Source organism: Macaca fascicularis, chromosome 20 (genome assembly GCF_037993035.2).
Source record: "Macaca fascicularis isolate 582-1 chromosome 20, T2T-MFA8v1.1".
Lineage (NCBI taxonomy): Eukaryota > Metazoa > Chordata > Mammalia > Primates > Cercopithecidae > Macaca > Macaca fascicularis.
The window spans coordinates 49192339-49215384 of NC_088394.1; the positions used below are offsets into that span (position 1 = coordinate 49192339).

The window sequence follows — 23046 nt, forward strand, 5'->3', positions numbered from 1 at the left end:
GTTGTTTTAGATGTACTTTGGTATATTCTATAAAAAATATTTTTATTTCTCTAGCCTCCATCTTCCAAGAAGAGCGATGGTTCTGGGACATATACTAAGTTGCAGAATACCCAGGTGAGGGTCATGTCTGAGAAGAAGCAGAGAAAAAAGGTGGAATCAGAAAGCAAGCAAGAAAAGGCTAATCGTATAATATCAGAGGCCATAGCAAAAGCAAAGGAGCGTGGGGAACGCAATATTCCACGAGTAATGAGCCCTGAAAACTTTCCTAGTGCTTCAGTTGAAGGAAAAGAGGAAAAGAAAGGTAGAAGGATGAAATCCAAGCCAAAGGACAAAGACAGCAAAAAAACAAAAACGTGTTCTAAGTTAAAAGAGAAGACAAAAATTGGGTAAGTTGGTTAAGAATTAAATTTAATTCCTTTCAGTGTTTTGTTAAAGTTCAACCTGTCTAACCATCTACTTTTGATTTGAGTGTATTTACTCCCATATTTGAGGTTTAAATTGTCTACCATGTGTGCTTTATTTCCTTGCCGAATGAATTAGATAATATTTCAGGATCTCCCAAATTTTATGGTTCTATGAATGTAGAATGTAGCTTTTTGTATGTTAATATTATTAAAAGGGACTTAAAGTAGTAAAATATTTCAGCATATGAATCAGGAAAAGGATAAAAACAAACAAAATGAAATCCATATTGCTGTGCCAGTTTCATATTCACATTCTTTACAGAGCATGCATTGTAATTCTTTATAAGATTCTTTATCTCTTGGTTGTACTTGTGCCTCACTGAGCACCTCATAGTTCAGAAACATGAAATGTAATATTTTCTTAGAAAACCACAACTTTGGACTGAATGAAATGGCAAAAAAAAAAAAACAAAAACTAATACCATATAAATCAACAATAAGTAGCTGCCAGTTCTTAGTGATTTACTTCCATACAGTCTGATTTACTTTATGTAATAAAGAGGCCAGGTGAGGATTAATGCTCCAAGAGAATTACAAGGACAAAGAATTGCTCTAGGAGGATACGTTAATCCTATGTATTTTTTACTGCTTATCCAAAACATTTTCAAAAGATAAAATACAGTAAATGTTATAATTTGCTTTATAGGTGTATTTGCTTAGCAAGCAAGTGTAAGCATAACTAAGCCAACATAGTTTAGAATTGTTTTTTCAGGACTAGTTGTTTTTGAGGACTTTATGTGGAAATTTTATATAAAGTGGTCAATCTGATTTTTCTCTTTTTCACAAAAAAGTCCACAATCAAGAATGTCTTTATTGTGAAAATCTTCATTTGCTCAGAAATTGTTGACATGTTATATAGATATTCAGAACTAATGCAATTTTATAAACCAAATGAATTGTTAGCATTTTGAATGCAACCACCAAATTATTTCATTTAGTCCTTATGTCATTTAGGTGCAAACTATTAAATAATATGGGCTCTCTTGTTATAATAGTTTAATAATAATATTGATTTTGCATTTTATTTGCAGACAGCTAAAATGAAATTTGAAAGATTTCTACTCATTTTATTTTTTTTTAGAGGTTTTAGGTATGAAAGTAACTTATTTTTCCAAAGCTCTGCCCAGTTTTAATTCAGGAAATCCCATATTTAGTCTTTTGCTGAACTAAAATTTAATATAATTAAAGGTTTCCAGTTTTAACTTGTTCAGAGATCTAGACAGAGTAGAATACTATTTGGAAGAGTAACGTTTTGAAAAGCAATGCATAAAATGAGGAAATTGGTTTGATAAACTGCAAAAGTTATACTAACTGTTACTTGCTTCAAACTTGAGAAGGAACAGCTAAAGGCAAAAGATACCAGAAGTAAATCTAGTTTAAGAAAAAATATTGTCCATAAGAGAAAACTAGAAATAATTAAATTAGAGAAAAACACAGATTTTTAGAAAAGTGAATTAATATGGTAAGGGGAGTAGTAACACTGAAGCGGAGTACTGACTCGTTTTGTGATATCTGTATTTTTGTTAGAAGTAGGTAAATTATTCATAGTAAATTATTTTAATATCGTACAACATTGATCATTACTTTTTCTAGAGGTAGCAAATTCTAGAAAACAAAATAGATAAGAATTGTACTAGAAATGATATTTTTTCTGTTTTGGCTAAATACATGGTAAAATATTAAGTAGTTGCTAGAAAAGAAAAATTGTTGAAAATATAGGCCTTTATGATAGAGGAATTTATAAGTCTCAGGCAGATAAGTAGAACTGAAGTTTGTGTATGTATTAAGCTGTTAGAGTAAAACAGTATCTTAATCATTTATATCAAAGACAAAAATTATTGTCATGTTGGAGGAAAAGGCATAGTTGGAATAAATGAAATTCATATACAATCCAGAATTCCAGTATTAGCCAATTGAAATATTTCATTACTGTGCCTTCCAATAAGCCACTATACTTTGTAATTTTGAATTTGGTGAGTTTTAAATTTTTGGGTGAAGAATCATTTAAGTAAAGTTCAGTTGCATCATTTCAATTAGCACCATTTTATATTAAACATCTCATTTAAAATTTTTATTTTTCTATTAGGAAAGTTGGGCTGTTCCTAATATCAAATTATTGCTATTAGTTAATTTGGAAAGCAGTGCTACTTAACCAACAGCAGTGTAAAATATAAACTTTAAAAGTAATGGCTGGGCGTGTCGGCTCACGCCTGTAATCCCAGCACTTTGGGAGGCCGAGGCGGGCGGATCATGAGGTCAGGAGATCGAGACCATCCTGGCTAACACGGTGAAACCCCGTCTCTACTAAAAATACAAAAATAAAACAAAAAAATAAATAAAAAATAAAAATACAAAAACAAAATTAGCCAGGCTTGGTGGCAGGCACCTGTAGTCCCAGCTACTCGGGAGACTGAGGCAGGAGAATGGCTTGAACGCAGGAGGCGGAGCTTGCAGTGAGCCTAGATCGCGCCACTGCACTCCAGCCTGGCTGACAGAGTGAGACTCGGTCTGAAAAAAAAAAAAAAAAAATTTTTTTAAAGTAACTAAATTTGTAAACAATAATTTATGGTTGATGTTATCAGGATTGGTGTTTATTTAACCCATATATGTGATTTGATGTAATCTAGGAAGACTAATCTGAAGAAAAGCAGTACTGCCCCTGCTGCTAATGTGCTTGAAACCTTTTCGTTGTCACTTTTATAGATTAACTTTTTTTCCAATGCAAATAATAGAATGTCCTTTTCAGAGCACTTATCTTAGAGTCTCATTTCATTTTTACAATTCTGTGAGTTAGGTTGGGGATGCACTGTGATAATAGGATTAAATTCTTTGGCTCTGGAGTCAGTTGCATTTGTTCGGATTCTAGTTTTATCACTTACAAGCAGTGTAATCCTGTACAAAAAGCTAACATCCTCATGCTTTGGTTCCTCCTCTGTAAAATGGGAATAGGATAGTACTTGCCTCATAGTGTTATTTTGAGGACTAAATCAGTTAATAATATGTAAAATAGTACCTAGAATATGCTTAGTGTTCAGTAAATGTTAGTCATTATTGTTTTCTGAAAACAAATAGCATAGCTATTTAAGGAAAAAGCCAAGACCAGGAGCCACACCCCTTTCTTCAAGCCCATACTCATTCAGCTACCTCAGTTCTCTCCATTAAGGCTCTGTTCCTAAATAAGATCAGCTTAAAAATTAAGCAGGAAAACACAGTTGCTACTTGTTAAGGGGAATAATAGATTAACTTATTAATGGCTATTTTGGCATGACCATGCCTCTGTTGATCATGTTAACTAAAGTAGCATTTAGGATAGATAAATATAGTTTGAAATGTGCCTGGAGTTTGAGGGAGTTGCTCGTGATTATGTGGAAGGGTGTGAGTTGAAATGGCAGGTGCAAAATGAAGGGTGAGGTAGGCCTGGAAGACTTTTATCTGCTTAGGTGTTTTTGTGATCTTGGCAGTCAGGTTCTGAAAGCTGCCTTTCATACAAAATAGTGAGTATCCTTCAGTAGTAGTAGGTACATAATAGATGCTCCATGAATGGAATGGGATGAATTTTATGGGATGGATGGATGGATGGATGGAAAGAAGGTTAAATATTAAATGACACCAAAGGATTGAACTTGATCTGTTAAATTGAAAACAGAAATGGAGGCTACTCCATTCATAAAACCACAGAGATATAACTTAATAGTTTAGTAATAGTAGAGAGTTAGGATGAATTTACTAATTTATTTTAGAATCTAAGACTTCCAGTAGAATTTTCTTATGGCCCTGTTTGGTTTTAGATTATGGAATGGGATTTCACATGATTTGATAGAAGTATTTTTAAACCTATGATTTATTACTTTGACGTTTAAATTATGTTTCCATGTTGTCGTCAGTTGGAATTTACTTGTTATAGATTATCTGGCTGACATAACTAGAATGCTTTTGGTTACTTAAAAATGTTCTCAGAGCCCTGTAAATTTAATCAATTATTGTCCTTTATGATTAAACTCTTTTCCTTTTTGTATTAACCATAATTATCCTCTGTATGTGTTACAGGAATAGTAGTTGTCAGGTACTACAAATAGCTTTTAGTTAAAACAGAACATGTCTAAATTTGGAGATACTTATCAGACTCTAGTAGGAATTAAGTATAAGTCATGTTATGAAGAAAAACAATAAAACATTAATTTATATCTCAAAATGATATTGTGTCTGTGTTTGCTATAGTCTTTTGAACCTCCAAGAAGAAAGGAGGAAAATAACATTTATTAATTATGTGCTATCATATATATACACACATACATGTATAGGTGTGTATTTTTAACAAAACTAGCATGTATGTCCACATGTTTGTCTTTACAGAGATGTTCTTATCTATATAATAAAATCTAAAGGAAAAATAAGATGAACAAAATCTGAGGGAAAAATAAGACGTATCATTAGAAATTGTCACTTCATAGTTCTTGTTAAAGTGACATATGAGGCCCTGCTTGCAAGCTTTCCAAATTAATAGGAATTTTGAAATAATATATGCTCAAATTAAATATAAATGTCTTGTTTATTGGTGTATGATAAACGAAAGAGTTGTCAAAATGCATAGTATAAATTTATTATGAATTTTTTATTATTAGGCATACCATTAGTAGTCTCCATGTAAGTTTAACAGTTTTTTTAAAGCCAATCTGATAAAGTGTTTTGCGGATTTTACTGCTTGCATGTAAATTACAAAACTTAGTAAAAATCTGAAACATCTTTATCCTCAGAAAGAGTTGATATGTATGTAACTTATTATGAATTTCAAATAAGATTTGCAGTTTCATTTTTAAGAATGGTACTTTTATATAAATCATGCTAGTAAGGTTTATCATTGACAAATAGATGTACCATATTTTATTGAATCTAAAGTGTCACTGATTATAAAACAGACACACCGTTAATTTTATGTGTCAGTAGAAGACAAATATTGCCAGTTAAAACTATAGCATGTCATTGATTATTAAATGATTCCTGATTGCAGAGATGCTAATATGTAAAAAACAATATATATTTTTTTATTTTTTCTTTTTTTGAGACAGAGTCTTGCTCTGTTGCCCAGGCTGGAGTGCAGTGGCACATGTCTGCTCACTGCAAGCTCCGCCTCCCGGGATTCACGCCATTCTCCTGCCTCAGCCTCCCGAGTAGCTGGGACTACAGGCGCCCGCCACCACGCCCGGCTAATTTTTTGTATTTTTTTAGTAGATACGGGGTTTCACCATGTTAGCCAGGATGGTCTCAATCTGCTGACCTCGTGATTCACCCTTATCGGCGTCCCAAAGTGCTGGGATTACAGGCATGAGCCACGCGCCCGGCCAAGAATGCGTATCTTCTAAGAATTCAACTGTGCAGATAAATGTATTGGCTGATTAATACTTAGCTAACAACTTGGATCCTTGTTTCTTTCTTACATTAAATACCTCAGTAAATGCAGCCTTTCTGAAAAAGGATGTCCAGCTTTAAACAGGAAGTAATAGTCCAAGTTCCCAAAAGCGTATAATAGAATATAACTTTCACATATTTAAGGATTACAGTTTTAACTCCCTTTTAAAACTTGCTTGTTTTTCTAAGATGAGTTTAAGCTTTGGGTCTTGAGTTGAACTTTAAATGGGCATCATTTCAGTGAGTTAAGAGTGTGTGTGTTTGTGTGTGTGTGTGTATGTGTGTGTGTGTTTTGAGTTTATATTTGAGGACTTAAAAAGCCTCAGTACCTTTCACTGGGCTTGCAAAGAAAAAATAATGTGACACTGTATTTTTGCCTTTTTTCTTCTCTTATGATGAATTGGATGTATTAATTACAACAAATGGACTAATTGGGTAAGATTCATTGTTTGTCCAATTATTGCAATGAGAGAATCAACAGGGGGCAATTACAGATTGATGCAGTATAGAACACAGCTTGTTGCACAGCAAGTACTACTAACACTTGGGCAGGATTGAAATAAGTGCATAAATTACATCTGAAAATCAAATATAGGCATATTAAGTATAAACATTGTGGTTTTCTACTGCCTATACTTATCAAATGAATTTACATTTCAAATTCATACTTTAGTTTGAAATTGCCCTTTGCTGTCAGAAACAACCCATGTTTTGATATTTAGGTTTTTTCCTTGCCTGAGTGTATCTGTTGCTACATTTTGCTAACATTGATAACAGATCCTTTTAACGTTTTTAAGAACAAAATTTGCATAAAGCTTTTTATTGTTAATTTATTCTGTGTCACGTTGTTGCTTTTCTTTGGGGATACTTCTCCTTAAACCAGCAAACTATCAGTTTATTTGAAGCATGTATTTATAATGAAATTTTATTTTAGAATTAATGTAGTAAACTCTTTGTAATCCATGATGGAAGAATGGAGTGCTCTATAGCAATTGGGTATTTTGCCTAACTGATTTTATTTTTTCTACTACTGAAACATCTGATTTCCTTCAGATAACATTTATGGCTATCTGTTGTCATTGTATAGATAATAGATATTTCTGGTTTTATGAAAGTCAGGTAAATTTTAATATTTAAAATTTACTAAAAGATAATATAGTTTCATATTTCTCTTTAGAGAGTCACTAAGTTTATTGATATTAAATATCTGTTGACTGGTTGAAGTATATGTGTCATTTTATTTTAAAATCAATAAGATATGTTGGAAATCATAATCTAGGAATAAGGGGATCATCTTTTGGAACTGAACACTGCCTCTCTGTATGGTGGGACCAATACCTACCTGCCTTGCCTATCTCAGAGTTTTTCTCAGAATCAACTGAGGTACTGTAGGCAAAAGCACTTTACAATTGTAAGTGTTCTATAAATATAAAATAGTTGTATCATCCTGAATATTTGTTCCTAGAGTTTTCTATACTAATTTTTACTCTCTGAGCCAGTGGTTCCCAAACCTGGTAGAGCACCACAACTCTTGGGGAATATTTTTAAAGTCATATTGGAGTCCTCGTTTCTAGATCAGAATCCTGGGTTTGGGACCCACAAAACTGTTTGGGTTATTTTTGTCTGACTTTTATTTTGAAGTAGTGTCAGAAGTACAAAAATAGGTCAGAGTTCCCTTAAGCTCTTCACTCACCTTCCTCAAATGTTAACATCTTATGAACCATAGCACAATTATCAATACCAGGAAATAAACATTTTAATAATCCTGTTAACTAATCTGCAGACCTCATGCAAGTTTTGTGAGTTCCCTTTTTTTTGTTGGCCAGGATCCAATTCAGGATCCAACATTTAATTTTGTTGTCGTATCTCCTTAGTTTCCTTCAATTTAGGACAACTCCTCAGACTTTCTTCTTCTATGATGTTTTCATTTTTGTAACATACTGGCCAGTTATTTTGTAGAATGTACATCAATTTGAGTTTGTTGGGCATTTTCTCATAAAGATTCTGTATTTTATTTTATTTTTGAGACAAGAGTCTTGCTCTGTCGCCCAAGCTGGAGTATAGTGGTGCAGATCTTGGCTTACGGCAACGTCCGCCTCTCAGGTTCAAGCGGTTCTCCTGCCTCAGCCTCCCAAGTAGCTGGGATCACAGACATGTGCTATCACGCCTAGCTGATTTTTGTATTTTTAGTAGAGATGGGGTTTCACCATGTTGGCCAGGTTGATCTTGAACTCCTGACCTCAGGTGATCCTTTCTCCTCGGCTTCCAGAAGTGCTGGGATTACAGGCATGAGCCACCACGCCTGTCTAGAATCTGTATTTTAAATAGCTTTCACTAAGCTTTCCCCAAATGTTTAGGCACTGCTGATCTGATACCAGCCTAATTAATTATGCCTCTCTATAATATTACCTAGATGCCATTTTAGAATCTGTAATAAATTGGTAAGATTTATAGTTTTCAAGGTTCATTGTAAATAACACTATTTCTAAAATCTCTCTCTCTAGATAGATCATTTTATTTAAAAAAATTTATAATATTTTAGAAATAGGGTTTTACTTTGTTTACCAGCTTGGCCTAGAACTCCTAGGCTCAAGTCTCCTCCCACTTCAGTCTACCAAGTAGCTAGAACTATGGGGTGCATACTTATAATCCTTTCTTTCTTTCTTTCTTTTTTATTTTTTTATTAACTCAGGATTACTGTTTTTTTTTAATCTAATTTTGAAATGCCACCCGAATTAACCCAGAATTATATCAGCCAAAAATGATTTCAGAATTGACTTTTTTCCTATCATGGATATGTACCCTTTTTAAATAGAAAAGGCGTGTGTAATGTTTTGGACTTAGAAGGTTTAGTAGGGAAATACTATATATCTGAAATATCTCTTACAAAGTTAGAATCTGAAAACGATTTTTGCATGGGTTGTTAAAAATGACTAATGAATTCATGATGCTATTCCAGACATGTAGAACAATGTTGGAAGAATAATACAGAATATATGGAAAATAAAGTGAAAGTTGCTTTTTTGTTTTTAAGTAAAATTTTCAAATAATTAGTATAACAAAAGGCTTATCTAAGGTGTGATGGGAAACATTTTTATCTAACCCAACCCCACCACTCAAAAGGGCAAGTGTTTAAGATTTATTTGGTAGTTAGTATTTATTTATTAGTATTTTCTAGAGATTTAGGTAATATTTATCTATAAAAATAATGTTTAAGCAGCTTGGTCCTTTGTCCTTAGAGAATCTTCATTTAATCCCCTTATGCTATTGTAAAAGAATAGCGGAACCAGTTCATAGTCATTTGTAAATTTTTTTTTTTTTTTTTTTTTTTTTTTTTTTTTTTTTTTTTTTTTTTTGAGATGGAGTCTTGCTCAGTCGCCCAGGCTGGAGCGCAATGGCCGGATCTCAGCTCACAGCAAGCTCCGCCTCCCGGGTTTACGCCATTCTCCTGCCTCAGCCTCCTGAGTAGCTGGGACTACAGGCGCCTGCCACCTCGCCCGGCTAGTTTTTTATATTCTTTAGTAGAGACGGGGTTTCACCGTGTTAGCCAGGATGGTCTTGATCTCCCGATCTCGTGATCCGCCCGTCTCGTCCTCCCAAAGTGCTGGGATTACAGTCATTTGTAAATTTAAAAAAATATTTAAATATCTCTGCCTCTCATTTCATTGAAAGTTTTCTTCGTTGGGATTTGAGTCTTTAAGCAGCCACATAAGATATTGCATCAGAATGTGCATTCACATAATTCATTTAGCTTACCAAACATTGAAAAAATACCTTTTTAAGCAATATATGAAGGGTATTAATAGGCCATGATTTCCATTTCATGGGAGATTGTTATTTAAACAACTACACTCTCCGTATGTTGTTCTCATCTACAGACTAGTTGAAAATACACATTTAAGTTGGAGATTGATAGCAAGTAGGAGAAGGTATCAAATATGTATTTTTACTACCCAGTTTTATTTAGTATTGTCCCTTACTTTGCCATTAAAAATCATCTGCACCAGTGCCTTAGGATGTAGCAAATATTCACAAGCAAAGTGATGGATACCTTTAGGAGGAGGTTCTTACTGGGAGAGGCATGAGAGGGGGCTTCTGGGAAACTAATGTCTTGTTTCTTGATCTGGAAGCTGGCTACACAGATATTTTGTTTGAGAAAATTGATTGAGCAGTACTCTTATGTGTGCACTTTTCTGACTTTGCGTTACACTTTAATATTAGTAGACTTGCCCTGATAGGTTTACGGAAAATGAGAGATTGGATTGGAGGCATATTGAAGTTGTAATACCTATAAGATACCCATATGTATATGTCTAATAAGCAATTAGTTCTTTGAACGTGAAGCTCGGGGGAAAGATCTGAACTAGAGATAAGAGATTTGAGGATCTTTAACTTCTAGTTGGTAGTTAAGAATAGATTAAATGAAATCTCTCAGGGACAAACAGTATATAGAGAAGGAAGGCGGCTGAAGACAGAACTTTGAGAGAAACCAAAGTTTAACAGGCTGACAGAGAAGAATTGTCAATGACTGAATCCTACGGAAAACTAACATTCAAGGTGTAGATGCAGGAAGAAGAGCCAAAATTTAGTAAAACCAAGTTTAGTGAGAACCAGAAGACTCTCATGTCAGGGAGCCAGGAAGGGGGCCAAAAGGAAACAGTTACACATTGCGGCCCGGCGCGGTGGCTCAAGCCTGTAATCCCAGCACTTTGGGAGGCCGAGACGGGTGGATCACGAGGTCAGGAGATCGAGACCATCCTGGCTAACACGGTGAAACCCCGTCTCTACTAAGAAATACAAAAAACTAGCCGGGCGAGGTGGTGGGCGCCTGTAGTCCCAGCTACTCGGGAGGCTGAGGCCGGAGAATGGCGTGAACCCGGGAGGCGGAGCTTGCAGTGAGCTGAGATCCGGCCACTGCACTCTAGCCTGGGCTACAGAGCGAGACTCTGTCTCAAAAAAAAAAAAAAAAAAAAAAAGACTTAGTTACATGTTAGGATTTTTTTTTTCAAGTTCCGTTGGATTTGCATTTTAAAAGTCTTTTGAGTCCTTAAGCATTAGGAGTTTAGACTTTGGAGTGAGGCATACTTAGTTTCTGTCTCTATTCTTACTATTTGTGTGACTGAGCAAGTTATTTAACTTCTCTAAGCCTCAATTTCCTCTTATAAAATAATAGTACTTCCCTTTTAAAGTTGTGTGAACATCAAGTGAGAGAATGCATGTAAAGTCAGCACAGAGGGTGACTCATAGTAAACACTGAATAAATGGAAGCTATGAATAATAAAAGTAGTTGTAAGAGTTGAGATTATAGTGGGTTGAGGAATGAAATGGAAATGACTCTTTTGAGAGCTATGGATACAAAGGGGGAAGAACAAGATCATATGGAATCTAACAGTAAATATAGCCTCAAGGGAGATTTTTATTTTAGGAAAGGAACTAGAGCAGGAAAAGGGACTAGAACAGAGAGGAAATAAACAGTGAAAGTGGCGAGAGGGAATGAAGTGTAACTATGGTTGGTTCCTTAATGTTCCTTCAGAATATCTTTGTATTTCTTCTGATTTCCTGCTTCCAACATAAGCAGTATTTCTTACTGTTATTTACTTTCTTCACATACTCAGAAGAGTGCAGGTGAGACACCCAGTAAGAATTACCATTATTCTATTGAATGTGGTAATCATACCAATAACAAGAATAATATAGGGAGAAAGCGTTCTATAACTTTTTATCGCCTCAAGTCTAGTCATCCAGTCAATAACCAACTCCTGTTGGTTCTGCTTCCACAATAAAAAATTATATCTTTATTTACCTCTTCATCCGCATTCTCACAACCCTAGATTACACTCTTTATCTCTCCCCTGAATTGTCATTTGCCTTATCATTGGTTTCCCTGCCTTGCGTTTCACTTCCTTGTCGTCACATTACCCCCTTGCTTATAATTCTTTTATCTTCCAAATGCTTTTTTTTATTTATTCAAAATAACTCACTGCCTGTTCATTAAACATTTGTTGCCAGTGATGAACAAGACAGATTCCTTTTAAATTCTTGCTCTCAAGAGCTTAAAAGATGCCCTTAAAATGTGAACTCTGTGTGTGTCATACAAGGCCTTCTGTGATCTTCACGCTTTCTGCTTATCCAGCTGTCTGCCACCTCCTTCTGGGGTACTCTGTGTATTTCTTTCACGCTATTACCATTGCATATTCACCTCTTCTGTGGTATCTGTCTGCCTGGATTGTACTCTACCACTTTCACTACCTGTTAAACTTCTTTTCATCATATCAAATGTTATCTTTTCTGTAAAGCACCCTTTACTCTTCAATAACCGTGAGCACTTCTTCGTGTTCACCTTGCATCCTGTGCTAACCCCCACTTTGGCATTTTAGCTGTGATCATAGTCTAACTATGACACTTTAAGGTTAGGAACTGTGTCACTATATTTTCAAATCCTAGAGCCTAGGAAAGTGTTTGGCATAGAATATTTAGAAGTTGTTAGCATTAGTTGAGAAATTACTATACAATTTCAAGACTGTGCTGAAAGCTGGTATGCATTATGCCACTTAATTCTCAGCAACAGTAGATGTAGTTATTATGATATCCCTATTTTCCAGGCAAGGAAACCAAGGCTAAAAGAACTAATTTGCCCAATGTCTCACAGATAAGTACATGATGGAGTCAGGGTTTAAATCTTGACCCTGTGTTTTCAAAGTACATGCTCTTAACCTCCAAATTCTCCTACATTAATAAATAGTTGTTGAAAGAATTCTGATATCTTTTTGATAAATCATATCTGAAAGTATTTGGGAGATTTTCCATTTTTATTTTACAGATATTTAAAATAGTACGTTGCTGATTAATAATTACCGTGATTTAAAATCATGCCCCTGCATTTGTTGAAGCAGATAAGGAAATGTGAGAGTTATGTATTTATACCTCTCATCAAGACAGAAAAAACCACTTTCATTTTAGATAGCTCCATCTGATGTGTATATGAGTAAATATCAATATATATATAAACACATATATAAAGATATACTGACACACACATGCTATAGGAATATAAAAAATAATAGTTCTTATGCTTAGGAACATGCAGTACAGATAAGCCTTAACATAAATTAAAGAATTAAATAACAACTAATTGTTAAAGTGCCTTAAGTAATTGTCTTTCTCCTGTAGAGTAGAAGGAAGTAGAGGCTTTTAACAAATAGGGGGATTCAAGGATAATAAGTGGATTCGAATTTAATAAGAGAAAAAAAATCTGTCATTCCAAATCTGCAAGATAATAAAACAGTTGTATCACCTCACATTTTTCCTATGAAAAGTAGTCTTAAGCCTAAAAAACAAATAAGACTTGACTGCCTTTTTTTTTACCCACTAAATTTATTTATTTGTTTGTTTGCTTGCTTGCTTGCTTATTTATTCATTGAGATGGAGTTTTGCTCTTGTTGCCAGGCTGGAGTGCAATGGCGCAGTCTTGGCTCACTGCAACCTCCGCCTCTCGGGCTCAAGCAATTCTCCTGACTCAGCCTCCCAGGTAGCTGGGATTACAGACGCCCGCCACCACACCAGGCTAATTTTTGTATTTTTAGTAGAGACAGGTTTCACCATGTTGGCCAGGCTGGTGTCGAACTCCTGACCTTTTCCCACCTGCCTCGGCCTCCCAAAGTGCTGGGATTACAAGGCATGAGCCACTGCGCCTAGCATACTTGACTGCCTTTCTGTGTTTAGAAGTGCATTAATTGTACTTTTAAGTACATTAATTATACTTCCAAACGTATAATTGGATGGTGTTTGTTCCATTAGAATAGAGTTTATGTTTTGAAAATGTCAACATGGATTTCAGGATAATTATCATCCTTAGTTGGACATGCAAGTGATATAAAGTGGAAAAAAGTTTATCATGACAATCTTAATTTAATCAAATTTAGGAAAATTCAAAGAATTCTTATTTTTCTTTTCCTCTTGAAACAGCAAACTCATTATTACATTGGGTAAGAAACAAAAAAGAAAGAATGAGTCTTCAGATGAAATATCTGATGCAGAACAGATGCCACAGCATACATTAAAAGATCAAGACTCTCAAGTGAGTATTACAATTTTTTCTGGAAATGAAACACTGTTAGAATGATTTAGTTAGCATAATATTGCCTTATAGATATTTACATTTTAGTTTAGAAGTAAAAATACATTTTGTAGTATGGTACAAGTTGTAAAGTAGCATTATTACAATATGTCCTGGTAATATTACCATAGAATATTAGATGTGGGAGGAAACTAACATATCCTCTCCAAACCCCCATTTTTCAGATAATGAAACTGAAACCCAGAGAGGTTAAGTAACAATACAAAGTCCTTGATGGCTTTTAGCATGGAGGAGTATTTAATGATATTATCCTGTGCTTATAGAATTCTTTTGAATGAACATGATGGACATAGTAATTTTTTTAATCACATACAAACGACAGAGCAAATGGATTGAATCATTCCTAGAAATAATTCCTTTGGTCTGTTTCTGTGAAGAAAAGATAACTGACTATATTAAAAATCCCCTAACGTAGACGGAAGAAATACTATGCATTTTGCCTTCTTTTTTTTTTTTTTTTTTTTTCTGAATAGGTGGATATTCAAAATAACCCTGTGAAGTTAAAATTATTTATAGTGAAGGTCATAATAATTCAGGCCACCCTCTGATCTCTAATAATTAAAGTACGACTGTAGGCCGTAGGGGTGGTGGCAGTTGTGAATTATGGGGCCAGAAAGCCCCTGAATGGCCTTTCTTCTTCCTTATGCAGCTTCTTATCCAATGGGAGAGTAGTGGCTCAAGGCTCCTGGGCTGCTGCAAGAGTTGAGGTAAGGGCAGTGACTGAAGCTCCTAATATTACATGGCCTGGCTTTTTCATCATATGTTATCCTTAACTTAGGCAAACTTATATTTAACTTATTCCATATGATTACATTTAGTTTAATTTTTGCTGAAATAATGCTGGCCATTTTTCCGTTATGTAATTTCCAAACAATGAAATGGTAGGCTAGGTCAACATGAACATTTCTTCCATGTTTTTCACTGTAGTATTAGGTTGTTTTGACAGGTATGTTGCTTTAACACACACACAAAAAATGGTGAAGGTAAAAATATTTTCTAATAGTTATAAATCTATATTGTTGATATATTTGATTGTGTAATTAAATAAATGATGGAAAAATCCATGTAGCTTTCAACCATGTTGGAAACTATTTAAGGTTTGGAATCAGTTAGAAATCTAAAAATGTGATTTGGTATTTAATTTTGTTACTTTTAATCTTAATAAAGAATATTACAGTTGTCCAACTATATTTAGAGACCTAAATTACAAAGAAAAATGCCCCTGCAACAGATTATACTATTGGGAATATTATAGGAAACAAGTGCAATGTTAAAATAGTGAAGTACTATATTATTTAAAACATGCTTCTGACCTCCTATGTGAAGTGCTATGGACTGATCTCTTGAAGCCTTTAAGACTTAAGAAGCTAAAAATAAGAAATTAGAAGGGACAGTTTATCAAGATTTCCAGTTGTGCTTTAAAAAACATGGAGAAAGAAAGCTAGAAAAAGCACATGCCAAAATTGTAGAAGTCAGATTCATTTTTATGTTTTTAAACTAGTAGCGACGTTGTATGGCAGGTAATGATAATTGGTGAGAATGATACCTTATTTGGCTTTACCTAATTAATGTGTAACTATATCCTCTAGTGGAGTATAATTTATGGTAAAATCTTCTATAATCTCATAATTCATACACTTTTAAATTAATCTGTTAGACAAAGTCTTTGTAGGATGAGGGAACAGTTTACAATAAGTAACCTTCATTCTATCCGAGTGCACTTTTGTGAGCTTAAAAGATTGTTTGAGGTCACTCACTTGCTATTTACTAAAAACTAAGTGAGTTGTCTCTAAGTACTAATAGATGTCTAAATGACCAGAAAGGAAACTAATGCTGAAAACATCTAACAGAATTTTCTAAAAATGTACTGAACTAGTCTCAAATTTCATTATTTAAAAGTCATGCCTAATGAGACATTGATAATATGTCACAGTTGTTTATTAATTAAAACTATTCTTGAACATTAAGATCTATATGGTGCCCATAATAGAATTCTAAATATTCTTTTAGCCTAGTGTTAGTAATCCATAGAATTCCCCCCTCCCAGAGAATAGTAAGTAATTCATATCCTTTTCAAAACAGGATGAAGGAAAATTGGGTTTCTATTAGCCCTTTAATTAGGATTTTTATATGTCACCAGGCTGTGTTACTTTGAGGTTTGAAATGTCAGTGTCTTCATGGCCAAGAAACATTTGACCCATCCTAATGAGGCATGGTGTTATCTAGTACATGTGACTGACCATATGAGTGCCTTTCTTTCTCTCAGTATTTTACTACTCACAAGAGAAAGGGGCAGAGGCATGACTGCATGCATATAGTTTGTCACCACACTGTAACAGTGACTCAGCTATTTTCGTCATGGCTATGAAGGTAAATTAAAGACCTGCCAAATAGAAGACAAGCAGAAACCAAAAGAACTTGTGGTTTATTTTGCTGGTTCCATTTTTTGGAAGTGTCATGAAGTTACTAAATATATAGAAGAAATTGGACTAAAAAAAAGAAGAGAGAGATTTGCCACATATTAAGCAATTGAACAGTTGGTTGAGATGCCACTACCCCCATGAAATGTCTCTACCCCATGAGATTACAAGGGAAATTTAAAAAATAAATCTAAGTCATTTGGGATTTTGAAACCAACCTGAGTTTTTATCTTTATTGTGGAAACACTAAAAGAGATATAACTTTGTTTTTGTTTTTTAAGTTCTCCTTGAAATATAAAACTTTTGAAAAAATATTAGATATTTAGGGAGGTAAGTAAAGCCATGTATATTTGATTCCAGATTTAAAATTACTTAGATTATTTAAAAATTATCTTACTACAGGTAATACCTTGTAAAAGGCTTAATTTTGTGTGATGATAGTGATTTTTTTATATTTAAGGAAAGCTACTAAAGTTAGTGAAACCGTTTCTTCTTTCATTCACAATTATTTGGTAGATTTAATGCTTGCTTATTTTGTGCATTTCTTTTAAAATATTTTATGTTATTCTGCTTTAAACACAGTTTCACGTGTTTTGGCAAATACTATTGAATTTATTCTTCTAGATTTATACCCCCAATTCTATACCCAATATTCATCTGATACACTTTTTACGTTTTGGACTAAAACTGTGAAATTATTAATAGTTTAAATATTTATTGCCCAAGGTATGAAATAGTTAAATAAAACAGATACCTTTTTATTCTTAACAACAGTTTCTAAAGATAAGTAATGTAGTAATAAAGGTATTACTAATAAAATATATTTTGCCCAACCTGTGAAATAATTTTTTTAAAAAAGAGGGATCTCTTTATTCTTAATGATTTCCAAATTAACATAATAAAAGTATTACTAATATTTGTTGTTTGAAATTATAGAAAGTAGAACTGTAGGAACATTGTAAGCCTGTGGCAAATGGCAAATTATAATCTTCCTCTAATTAAAAACAAAACAGGAAAAGATGAGCATTGAGTATCATGTTGAAAATTTAATATACAAAACCTCCAACTCTAGGGGTAATTATTTTTAAAAACTTTTCTTCAAAATAAATTATATAAATCTGATCCTTGTGGTTCGTTACAGAAAAGAAGATCAAATCGACAAATTAAAAGAAAAAAATACGCAGAAGATGTAGAAGGGAAGCAATCTGAAGAAGAGGTTAAAGGTTCTATGAAAATAAAAAAGAATTCAGCTCCTTTACCTGGTGAACAGCCTTTACAGTTGTTTGTGGTAAGCATATTTAGAATTATGACTGCAAAACATTTTAAACCAACATAAATTCTATAAGGTACTTGTATTGTTTTTTCTTGTAAAAATTGCTCCAACTTAATCCTTCTGGATTCCATATTATTAGTTAATTGAGTCATTCAAATTAGAAACCTAGGCATTCATCCTCTCTTCGTTTTCCTTTGCTTCTTCATCCAGGTTGTCACTACACTTTCTACCTCCTAAATATATGTTCTTGAAATTCTATCTTTTCTGCAGAATATTTCTAAATTACAAGTCTAATCACATTATTTTTCTACTGAAAACTCCTGTAATAGTTTCCTGAACCTTACAAAAATAACGATGCCTTTTTAGCAGTGTGTAAACCCCTTCGTCTGGATTTTCTGGTGTTGTTTCCTGCTACTTCTCCATAAGCACTCACTCCTCTGTTTTATGAACACATTTGCCTGAATGCCATATGTACTTCTCTCGTCTTTAATTTTTTAAGTCCCCCTTATATGCATTATGAGCCAACCACTCAGTCACTAGCTGAGTACCTTGAGAAAGTACTTATTTAACTATGCCTAAATTTCCTAATCTGTAAAATGGAAATGATAATAATGAAGATAATAGATTCAATTAATATATATAAAATGCTTAAAATAATGACTAGCACATTAAAAAGCACAGAGATAATGCAGGTAATGAAAAGGACAATAACTATATTTTTTTCATTTTTGTTTTTCTAACATGTAACATAGTGTCTGGCACATATGCTGTATAAATATTTGTTGAATTATAGTATGTTCATCAACATACAAAGTGGCAACTAAAAGATCTTTCAGAATGTGTTGTCATTATTTCTTTCCTCCCTACCATAGGAAAATCCGAGTGAAGAAGATGCTGCAATTGTAGACAAAATTCTATCTTCTAGAATTGTAAAAAAGGAAGTAAGTACTGGTACATTACATTTTACACTTCATATTCTGTGGCCTGTTTAAAAGAGTCACCATTACTGATTTTCTTTTCTTAGATATCACCTGGAGTGATGATTGATACAGAAGAATTTTTTGTAAAATACAAGAATTAGTAAGTATTTGAGTTAGAAAAATAAAAGAAAGATGTTGATTTACATATAAATTACTTTAATAAATTAAAATGATTTTCATTTTATCCACATTTTTTATAATTTTTATCATTTATACCTGTATAAATCAAGAATCATTAAAAAGTGAAAAGGGCCCATTTGAAAACCTTTCATGTTAAAATTGAATGATTTGGCTAGGCGGGGTGGCTCACACCTGTAATCCCAGCACTTTGGGAGGCCAAGGTGGGCGGATCACAAGGTGAAGAGATTGAGACCATCCTGGCCAACATGGTGAAACCTCATCTCTACTAAAAATACAAAACATTAGCTGGACGTGGTGGCACATGCCTGTAGTCCCAGCTACTCAAGAGGCTGAGGCAGGAGAATCACTTGAACCCGGGAAGCGGAGATTGCTATGAGCCAAGGTCGCGCCACTGTACTCCAGCCTGGCGACAGAGCGAGACTCCATCTCAAAAAAAAAAAGACCAAAAAAAATTAAATTTTGTTTATTTTCCAGAAAATGTTAATTATTAACATCAAAATGCAAGAATCTTTATAAAATATACTTTTATAATTTATGGACAGCATTCATTGTATTGTTGAACTTTTCAGATTTTATTGTTTTTATAAAAGACATTTCTAATCTACCTATAGTCCCAGCTATTCTGGAGGTTGATACAGGAGGATCTCTTAAGCCTAGGAGTCTGAAGCCAGCCTGGGCAACATAGTGAGACTCCATCTCTTTAAAAACAAATTTTTTTTTTCCTGATCTTTAGGTTTTTATGTCAGATGTACACAATGAGATGATTTGACCTTAAAGTTTTTAATTTTAATTTTGGATGTAGGTCAGTTAACTCGTAAGAGTTGCTAACTGGGGAAAAATCACTTACTCTTCTTTTTATGTATTTTCCAACTTTTCTTTGTACCTCCATGAAAGCGTTTTAAATCACGTTAGTTTCAAAACTAGTTAGCTTTCTGATCACGACAAAACTGTTATAGGGAAGAAAATAATAGATAAATCACATCTTGTGATTAGACTTTTGATCATTTTACTGTTCTGTTTCTATATGGCAAATTGTATACCTTTAGACTGTGACCTCCTTAGCATATAGTGATCACAATTACTTTATTTTAGAAATGATATGAATTCTATTAAAGTTAATTGATGAACTACCTATTTGTAAAGTTGAAGAATTATAATAGTTTGGTTTAAAATACATCTTAAAATGGTTATCTGTATCATTCTAATATATTATTTTTATAAAAATTTTAGCTCCTATCTTCACTGTGAGTGGGCCACAGAAGAGCAGCTTTTGAAAGATAAAAGGATCCAGCAGAAAATCAAACGATTCAAATTGAGACAAGCACAAAGAGCACACTTTTTTGCAGATGTAAGAAAAAAATAAATAAGACTATTATGTGTTGGTCTCTGAACACATGTAGCATTATTTATCAAAAATTACACATTATTTTAATTCTTAGACTTCCAGTGTTGATATTTGAATACAAATGCTACCTACATATAGTATTTTTCTATTCTCAAAATTAGGTTGGAAACTGTTTGAAACAGGAACACTGATAATTCAGAATGGTAGATCATGCTTGTATTTTTTAACTAGCATATATTTCAATACTTAGAGTTGAATGTGAGTATGGTTTATTACCAAGAATATATCAGCAAAGTTATTCAAGTGGAGGAAGTGATAATCTAGCAAGTAAATGGAAAATAAGATTTTTCAGTACATGAAATATATTGCATATTTTCTATACCAGCTTCATGTATGTGAACAGAACCTCACTGGAAAAATTTACCTGTATAGGCCTGACTGAATGGTCTGATGTTCTTTCCTGGTCCAGATTTTCTAATAGACTCCTTTTAGAGCCACTTTAAGTTCTTAATTTGAGAATTTTAAAAACGTTTTCTTCTAAACAAAATAGTCACAAAAATAGTACAATGAATTCCCACATTTATTTTAACTGATTTCCAAAATGTTAACATTTTACCATGTTTGCTTTATCATTTGTATTCATTCTCTCTGTCTCTCTATCTCTGTCATACACACGTCTTTTTCTAAACCATTTTAACATTGCAGACACTTTAGTATATATTTCCTAAAAACAACTATATTCTCTTTCATAAAAATAGTAGAACTAACATCGATGTAATACTATTATCTCATCCACAGACCTTATACATATTTCACTAATTGTTCCACTAGTGTTTTTATAACAAAATGTGTGTGTGTGTGTGTGTGTGTGTGTGTGTGTGTGTGTGTGTGTGTGTGTATTTTTATCTGGTCCAGAGTCTAATCCAGCAACACGTTACATTTAGTTGTAATATCTCTCTTAGTCAGTCCCTCTTTGTTTTTCATTTCTTGGACATTTTTAAAGAGTACAGCTCATTAATTTTGTAGAATGCCCCTCAATTTGGGATTGTATGAGGTTTCGTCATGATCCAGGTTAGGCATTTTTTAAAAGAACACCATAGAAGTGATGCTCTGTTCTTCTAGTGAATGATATAAGATGGTACATGATACCTCTCTACCCCAGTACTGGTGGTTAATCACTAGATTAAGGTGGTATCTGCCAGATATCTTCACTACATAATTACTATTATTCCATTTGTAATTATTAATTTCACATAAAAAATGTGGGCTGGGTATGGTGGCTCATGCCAGAAATCCCAACACTTTGGGAGGTCAAGATGGGAGGATCACTTGAGGCCAAGAGTTTGAGACCAGCCTCGCCAACATATGAGACCTCTATCTCTATTTAAAAAAAAAAAAAAATTATTCTAATGACCTGTGAGTTTGTGAATGCTGGGAGGTCCTCCCATCACCTTAAATATCTCATTTATTCACTGTGATCTAGAAATCCCTAATAAGCTGAAGATTTTAGAATTAATTAATAATCATTAAATTTTCATTAAAACTAATTAGGGGAGAGTCAGTGAAGAATTTTAAGTAAAGGAACGATATATAATATTTATATTTGAGAAAGATAACTCTGGGGACATTGTGAAAAACAGATTAAAGGGAGGTGAGACACTAGTTGGGGTTATTTGTAAAGGTTCAAGTAAGAAGTGAGGATGAGGAAGGAGGAACCAATCTCAGAGTTAAAAGTAGAATCTGTACAAATTGGTTACTTACTAGATGTAGAGGGTAAAGAAAAAGAAGGCATCTAAAATGACTTCTTCATTTCTGACTTGTGTCACTGAGCGTGGGCTATGGAGAGGAAGCTCTGTTACCATTAACCAGTTAGATAATGTAGGAGGAGGTATGGGTTGAAGAGTAACTGAGTGCAAATGAGTTTGAGGTACCTCAGTAAAGTTTACAGTCGGCTCAATAAGTGGGTCTTGAGCACAAGAACCATCAGGTAAAGATAAAGCCTGTGTGAGACAACTGAGAAATGAGCATACAATGGGATGCATGGTCTTCAACTCTTGCAACCTAAGGAAAAGAATAAAGGAAAGATATAGAGGCTGCTTTCAGGAATTTTTTAAAGCACGTATCTTCTAGAGTACCTTATTTTTAAATACTATTTGATTGGTTTTATTATTTACAACATTATTCATGATATCCTAGCTATCATTTGGAAGTGAAAATGGAAGAATTCCATTTATTGGGCATTTAATTAAAATCAAACTTACAAGGTCTGTAGTGAAATGCTGGTAAATTTGTCCTTTTATCATTCCACTTCTTTGTCAGATTTCAATTAAGTTACCTTTTAATTTTAGATGGAAGAAGAACCATTTAATCCAGACTACGTTGAAGTAGACAGAGTGTTAGAAGTCTCTTTTTGTGAAGATAAGGATACTGGTGAGGTAAATATTTGGTAAAAATATTTTTTAAGTAAGAAAAATCTGAAACTTTCCAAGTATTAAGACCTAGTACTTTATTCTCTGTTTAAACTATTTCTTACTAGTGTCTTTTTCAAAATGGTAAAATGAAAAAAATTTTTTTACAGCCTGTTATTTACTACTTAGTAAAATGGTGCTCATTGCCATATGAAGATAGTACTTGGGAACTGAAAGAAGATGTAGATCTTGCAAAAATAGAAGAGTTTGAACAACTGCAAGCTTCAAGGCCTGACACAAGACGTTTGGTAAGAATCTGTTTTAGACAGCCTTATGAAATCTTAGCACTTGTTTATGTAAGTTACGATATTGCTAATAATTATGTAATTTGTTTTACTTTCATTTCTTTTAAACAGACTTGTTACTATGTGAGTCTAGTTTTGGGAGCCAAAGCTAAAGAGGGAGTTTATAT

At 33.6% G+C, this 23046-nt stretch overlaps 1 protein-coding gene across 28 annotated transcripts in view; it reads left to right on the top strand.

Moving 5' to 3' along the window:
* The window catches only part of CHD9 (chromodomain helicase DNA binding protein 9), a 273480-nt gene that overhangs the window by 156053 nt on the left and 94381 nt on the right, over positions 1–23046 (top strand). For all 28 annotated transcript variants that reach the window (XR_012428685.1, XR_012428683.1, XR_012428687.1 and 25 more), the window contains 8 exons: positions 55–386; positions 13836–13947; positions 17569–17715; positions 18573–18641; positions 18725–18780; positions 20052–20169; positions 22515–22601; positions 22745–22882. Coding sequence is in view for 22 of the 28 variants with exons in the window: in XM_074026669.1 (XP_073882770.1) it covers positions 55–386; positions 13836–13947; positions 17569–17715; positions 18573–18641; positions 18725–18780; positions 20052–20169; positions 22515–22601; positions 22745–22882 (1059 nt within the window). In the remaining 6 variants the exon portion in view is untranslated. The remainder of the gene's footprint in view (positions 1–54; positions 387–13835; positions 13948–17568; positions 17716–18572; positions 18642–18724; positions 18781–20051; positions 20170–22514; positions 22602–22744; positions 22883–23046) is intronic.